Source organism: Myotis myotis, unplaced genomic scaffold (assembly GCF_014108235.1).
Source record: "Myotis myotis isolate mMyoMyo1 unplaced genomic scaffold, mMyoMyo1.p scaffold_m19_p_3, whole genome shotgun sequence".
Taxonomy (NCBI): domain Eukaryota; kingdom Metazoa; phylum Chordata; class Mammalia; order Chiroptera; family Vespertilionidae; genus Myotis; species Myotis myotis.
The window spans coordinates 153,119,087-153,126,268 of NW_023416335.1; the positions used below are offsets into that span (position 1 = coordinate 153,119,087).

Sequence of the window (7,182 nt, forward strand, 5' to 3'; positions counted from 1 at the left end):
GAAATATATACTAAACAATTTAGAATTCATACTGATTAATAGTGCCCATTTACATTAACTGATGTAATTATAAGGTTGTTTTCTGTTAGTATAAGCATAAGGAACCATATTAAATAAAACTTCAAAGATTTCTAAGAGTAGGTATGGAAGGGAAGCTCTACAACTAAAATGAATGTCTCCTATCTAAAAACCTCACTGAGCTGATGGGCTATTCCTTGGCAATTTATTGAAACAAAAATATCATACACATTTTAAATGACTCTAAATACAAACTAAAGTTACACTCTGAAGTTACCTTAAACGTACTGAGTTACTAGAATTTATACAAAAATGACATGCAAAGTTTAATTTGTAAAGTTAGCTATGTGTTGCCATTGAACATACTCGCACATGAAACTAGTGGAAATAATTGGTAAATGAATGACATTTAATAAAAATGGGGAAATAAAGCAGAGACTTTGATGATTTACAGTTATCTGTTTATTTACTCATAATAGGTCTATTTTAAATATCTCTAAAGAACGTATTCCATAACCCACAACTTCTCTTTATAACTCCAAATTTTCCTTTTGTCTTATCAGAAAAAACCACCATATATCTGAAGATTAAGTTATCTTTCATTCATCCTAAACTAAACAATCCTAGTTCATTTATTCTTTTTCTACAGTTCCTAAATTCTTACAATCTTGTTCATGTTCATTCTACATGGGAACTAAGAAGGAATAGTTTAATAGTTTGTGACAACGAAATACTCTTTGAGTTATATTTGACTAGTGACAAGCATAAGACATTTTTAATACGAGATATTAAAATATCCAGTATTTAAAATCATTAGAAACCATGTACTGATTAATAGTGTCCATTTCTGAATCTTCTTGGAGCTGAAACACAGATCAAGAAACAGCATTAAGAGACTACTGCTTTACTTCTTCTAGTGTAATTCAGTGTTACTTTCATACCTCACCTTTTTAAGAAATATCAATTTTGAATTTTTTTCACTAGAAAGTCTAGTACCAAGCATATCATAAAATTTGTTCCTCCTCATCTCAGACCATTGTAACATATTTCCATCTCTAGAAAGTCAGTTTGCAGTTTAAAAGCATTCACTATTTATAAATAAACAGAAACTCTAGTATCCACACAGAATCAAATCTTTATTCTTGCCCTGGTATTAGTTTCCAGAGTACTACAAGACAGTCCTTATCTGCAAAGTGCTCACAACCTAATTAATAAAATATATTCATTTTAATACATTTGATTATTAACATCAAACATCAGTATTAAACTTTCAAGAATAAACTTACGGCCCTGGCTAGTGTAGCTCAGTGATTAGCAGCACCAAAGGGTGGTGGGTTCGATTCCTAGACTAGGGCACATATATGGGCTTGTAAGTTCATCCCAGCCATGGTTGGCAAGTTCGGGAGGCAACCAATCTATGTGTCTCTCTCACATCAATGTTCCTCTCTAGCTCTCCATCCTTCCTTCCCTCCCTTCCACCCTCTCTCTAAAAAAGGGGAAAAAGACAATGGGAAAAAATCCTCGGGTTAGGATTAACAACAACAAAAAAGAATATACTACCATTTTTTTCTCAATAGTTCAAGCAACATTTCCAAGATGGTTATATACATATATACCAAGACAATGTTTCATTTGCATATGATCCATTTCAGCAACACACACACACACACACACACACACACACACACACACACACACACGATTTGCCCAAATACCCATAGATGGCTAATTCAAAAAAAATTTAAAACGTTAAAAAGAGAAATAACTGTTTAATGAGAGTTAAAAACTCATTTCAATGCGTTCCAAAAACATGAGCCTAAGTAACAACTAAATTATTAAATATCTTTACTAGTTCTATATTCATGAATAATTATCAACTTTGTATTTATCAAATTATTCACCTTAAAACTCTGAATCAAAATTCTGTTCTAGTTCCTTTTTCGATAGACTTTGCCTGCTAATTGCAAGTAAACTGGCTCACTATAATCAAACTGGTCTCTGCAACTCCCCAGTACCATTTTGCTCCTGCATTTCCTGTGGGGAAATCAGTGAGGATAAACATTTTGTGTCTTCAGTTTCCTTTGTCTTTAAAATGAAAGCGCTGAAATGACTCAAATTAATTGGTTCCTTGTATTTACTCTTTAAAATAACGTACAGTAACTTTGTCAAAAAGCAAAAACACTTTCATTTTAAAAATACCAAACTTTAAAAAGTTTAGTGCCCACAATACACGTATTGCTCCTATCATCCTGTAGTGTCAACAACACCAATTATTACTCAGTATAACAAAAACATAACATAAAGAGACTAGCTATATAAATGATGTCCATACTTTAACTTATAGAATTATATTTTATGGAAATCCACATTTATCTCTTTATGCCGTGGTTAAAGGCTAGGCGAATTAAGAATTTTTAAGTGATCTTTAACAAACACTAGGAAGCAAGGATTGATTTAATCTTTAACAATCCACAAGCCGAGGTGTTTCGTTGGTATTCTAGGAAATGTCTAATTTCCCCATACTAATAAACATCAAGGAACAGTCCGATATAAATAACAATTCTTAAATTGTATTGTTTTTGCTGTAATGCAACAAGTATATATGTTCACACCCTTACTGCATAAATATAGACTTTTATTGTATAAATATAATATGGAGCCTAACAAAGTAGGAAAAAAGCACTTTACAAAGTAGGAAAAAAAGTGCTTTACAAAGCACTAAAATGTAATGTTCTCTCACAAACAGAGGATCGTGTTTTAGAATACGGCACTGAATCAAGGCAAAGCCCATTATTACTGTCCACTTCCACAGATGAAGATACTTCAGTACCAAGATCGAAGTTAACTTTCCTCAGTCACAGTGCAAGTTAGGTGGAGTCGCGATGACCGCATTCGGGTCTAAATCACCTGCGAAAAAACACTGTGCACTACATGCCACTGTGACGGCGACAACGACAGCCCGAAAACCATTTTCATGATCACCAAGAGGCGCTTTCTCCTTCCTCATCAACGCACCACTTTCTGTTTCTGTTTCCCAGTCACACGTACTGAAGCGACGCCGGCTCTCACTGGATATGGCCCACAAGTACGAAAATCTCCACACCCCTCCCGCAGCGTGCGAAGGATTCCCTTCGGCACTTCACAAGTCTGTGCGCTTGCCAGCGACTTAAGCCTCAGGCGGACTTATCTGCTGCTCGCAGGCCTACGCGACGCTTCCCACCGGGAGGGCAGGGCTGCCCCCCGGCCGCTACTAGAGCACCAGACCACGTGGTACCGCGCCCAAGCCCAAGGCCTCCCCCGGCTCCCTCGCCCTCTTCACGAGCCAACTGCAAACGAGGGTTCCCTTCCCTCGAGCGGCGCCCCGACACATGCCACCTGTGCCGCGCTCGCCGCACACATCCTGCGGCCCGCCTCCCGGAAGAAGGCAAGAAGCCGAATAATGGGGAACTTGGATGCCGACAACGCCGGGGAAGGAAAGGACGGGAGAAGCGAAAGGGGGCGAGACGGTGAGCAGCCGCGGGACCGGGACCTGCCAGACACGAAGGGACCCGCGCCGAACGACGGTCACCCCGGGTGCGGGAAGGCCTGGAGTGGGAGCGGCACGACGCGGGGAAGGAGGCAAGAGAACTACCCGCGCTGCCTCCGCCGCTCCGGCTCCCCCGCTCAGCCTCTCAGCCTGTCCGGACCCGCCACGCGCCCCGGCTCTCTCCTCTCGGGCCCAATCTTTGACCCCACCTTTCCCGAGCGGCCAAAACCCTGCAGCCCAGGGCGGCCGCTGCCGGACCTGCCCGCCCGCACCTGTCACCAGCGAAGAGACCAGCCCGCCGTTCCCGCCCAGTTCCCCGCCGTCCTCGGGCCCCCGCGGCCGCCTCCCACCCCTTTCCCTCACCAGGTGTCCCCTTTCCGGAGCGAGGTCTTGAGCAGCGTCGCGATGTCAGACCGCTGGATGTCCAGATCCGCCGCTCCGCCTTCCGCCATCTTCTCCCACTAGCGGCAGCGGAGGCGGTGGCGGCGACGGCGGCGGCACGCCCCAGAGCATTGTGGGAATGGCGTCCCGCGGCCCCGCCCAGGCTGCAGGTCGAAACCAAAAGGGATGTCAGGTGGGGGGGTGCGCCTTGGCCCCGGGGGCGGAGGAAGTGCTCCGCCGAGGTCGGCTGCCCTCCCCCGGTCCCCGCTCGTCCTGCATCGCTCCTGGGCCTCTTCCCTCCTGGCACCACCTGAGGATCATTCCTCGCGGCGGGGCCGGGGTCCCCTCTACCTGGCGCGGCGCCACTGCCCCGTCCGACCCCGACTTCGGCCTCCTCCTGCCTCTTTCCCAGGGACGCCTGAAATCCCTTGTTTGCGCAACCGCTCCCCGCCGGAGGGAAGGGGAAGGGAGGGGAAGGTAGGCGTGGGCCCGGCTGAGATATGGCAGGAATTTTAACAGCTCCGCCACCAGCCTTTTTGTTGCCCGTCGCGGAACCCAGGCTCGTTTTGGCCCAAACAAAAGAACAATCCGCAAGCGGACGCTCGGCCGCAGTGCCCTTCCCGGGCACCTTCCTGCGCTCCTGCTCCCGTTGCAGGTGGAGAGCTTTTGCAGCGCTCGGTGCCGCCTCCCCAGGCACACCCAGCCAGCCAGGCTGCAGGGAAAACAGGTGCCAGGTCCTCGATGACATCGGTGCAAAATATGTACCGAGTAAGGCCAGGTGCTAAGGGGGGAGAACACGGGCAGAATCCCCGCTCCCCTGGATGGCACAGGAACGTTTTCTTTGCCGCATCTCCCCAGGGTGTGTACACCTGAAAAGAGAATGCCAACTTTCCTTTGAAGTCAGTTGTCACAAATGGGGAAATCAAGTCTCTCAGAAATCAAATACCAAGGTCACCAAGTAGAGAGGCAAGCTTTTAACCCAAATGACAAACCCCACGTGCTTGTTGATCAACTATCGCGCACTCACTCACTGTTTCTTGTGGAAGCCTGAACTAAAAATAGAACCTGGGCTACACTGAGTACTGGGTTCGTTTTTTTAAATTTATTTATTCATTCATTCATTTAGTTATTTTTTAACCTCTGTACATTCGGTGGCTAGCATAGTGCTGCCTAACATATAAGTACCACCTGACATAAGTACCACCTAAATATTCGTTTAATAAATGAATTGTGGCAAAAATGTGTGTTTCCAAACATGGAGGTATACACAGAGATTTTACTTTAAGATAATATAAAGGATGTGAAAAATCTAAAAGGTGGATAAGAATTCTGGTATGATTTCTCTTGTTTTCCTATTTTTAATGTCTACCCTAACTCATTTGGTGGGAATACAGTAAAGGTGGGTGTAATTATGCTAGTAAGAAGTACTGAACCATTTTAAATTAAAGTAGTATATATTGGCATTATGATTTGTGTATACCAGCATGATTGCTTATTTTTTTCATAATAATACTATTTTACATTATCATGTCATCCTTGCTTTGAGATTCTGAAAACAGCTTCCAGTTACTGTTATTTCTTATATTATTTGACTTTTCTTTAGCCAGGTTAAAAAAATTAGCCTTTCTCTAACCATGTGTCCCATCAAAGGGTCACATTCTCCTGCCCCCACCCCTACCCCCATTTCCCAGCCAACCTCTGAAAGAAAGGCAAGTAAATTTCCAGAGAGACAACATGATATGAGAAGAATATTGGAGTTATGAGCACGAGTTCAAACCTCACCTTAGCCTTTAGCTGCAAAGTACTTAACTTTAAAACATTTTTTAAATTTATTGATTTGAGAGAGAGAGAGAAGGGGAGAGAAACAATGATTTGTTGTCCCACTTATTCATGCATTTATTGAGTAAGTGTGTGTGCCCTGACCAGGGATCGTTTTAGGGCGATGCTCTAACCGAGTTACCGGGCCAGAGCCAAAGTACTTAACTTTTATTTTAATTATAAAATTGGGGATAATAATATCTACCTTAAAGGATTTTTATGAAGATTACTAGTAAATGAAATATTAGTGTTTATTGCCTGGAACATAATAGCCAATCAATAAACACTAATATTGTTTACTGGTGACAGGATGAATCATATTGGATATAAATTATCTCTCAATAAAGTTGTTAAAAAATTATTACAACTATGAAGGCAAAACCATGTTTTCTGTTGTTATGTAAACATAATATAATTGAGAAATGATGCTTCATGTACACTCTGCTGTCTAGTTTCCTTTCAAAGAAAATGCATGTTTGAAATATTGAAGCCTGTATCCATGCAATAAAGTAAAATAACTTTTTCTTCATTTGTACCATGTTCAAGGCACTGAATTAAGAGGATATAAATATGCAAGTTTGATTTCAATTTGAATTGCACATAAGATTTCTGAGGTGGTTTTGTAGACCTAACTAGTTGCCTTCAGAGTCAGGAAAGAAATAATAGTTACAGTATTTAAGAAGCACTTAAAAAGCACCAGGTGTGATTCTAAACAGTTTATTAACTCAATCCTCATAACAACTCTATGAAGTATTATTATTATTATTGCCATTCTGTAGGAGAAAAATTGAGGCAAGTAGCAGAACCCAAATTTGAAACCAAGCAGTCTAGCTCCAGAATCTAGAAGTTTTAATTTTTTTACTGACCCTTGCCGGAAGCCAGTCCATCCTTGCTGCTTGACACCGTCGCTGCAGGATAGAAACATCTGCACAGCATATGTTTCAAGGGACCTGGCGTATATAGCATACTGTTCTTAATATGTTTGCTCCCCTTAGCCCTGTGTGTTTTAACCAAGGTCACCTCTCCGAGAAAGGTTGTTTCCCCAGGTAGGGATTTTTCCCTGAAGTTAGTGAGGGGATGAAGCTCCTTAACTAAGTGCCAGGCGGGTAGTTAATCACTTTAACTACAAACAATCATGCTTAAGCTACATAATCTTTACTCCCTGGAATGGAGATAAGAAACGCCCTAACCTTTGTAATAGAAATTGACAGGATTAAAATCAACTGGGATAAATACGGATGTAACAAGACAATAAACAGCAGAACCTCTCTGGAGATCCAGACCAGAACTTGGCTGGAGATCCTGGCTGGAGATCCTGGCTAGGCTGCTGATCAACTGAACACTGTCTCCGTGTCCTTCCTTCTTCGCCGACTCCGTCTACACCTTTGGGAACCCCTGGACCTGCTGGGGTTGGACCCCGGCAGACCCTTATGATATGA

The 7,182-nt window shown here is 42.8% G+C and overlaps 1 protein-coding gene across 15 annotated transcripts in view; it reads right to left on the bottom strand.

Moving 5' to 3' along the window:
- The window catches only part of USP15 (ubiquitin specific peptidase 15), a 126,351-nt gene extending 122,296 nt beyond the window's left edge, over positions 1 to 4,055 (bottom strand). For 6 of the 15 annotated variants that reach the window (XR_004966072.1, XR_004966071.1, XR_004966073.1 and 3 more), the window contains exon 1: positions 3,908 to 4,052. Coding sequence is in view for 11 of the 15 variants with exons in the window: in XM_036299546.1 (XP_036155439.1) it covers positions 3,908 to 3,996 (89 nt within the window). In the remaining 4 variants the exon portion in view is untranslated. Of the gene's footprint in view, positions 1 to 3,907 lie in introns of all 15 variants that reach the window. The other 9 variants (XR_004966070.1, XM_036299529.1, XM_036299528.1 and 6 more) reach the window with 3 other exon arrangements.
- Positions 4,056 to 7,182: the final 3,127 nt, after the last annotated feature.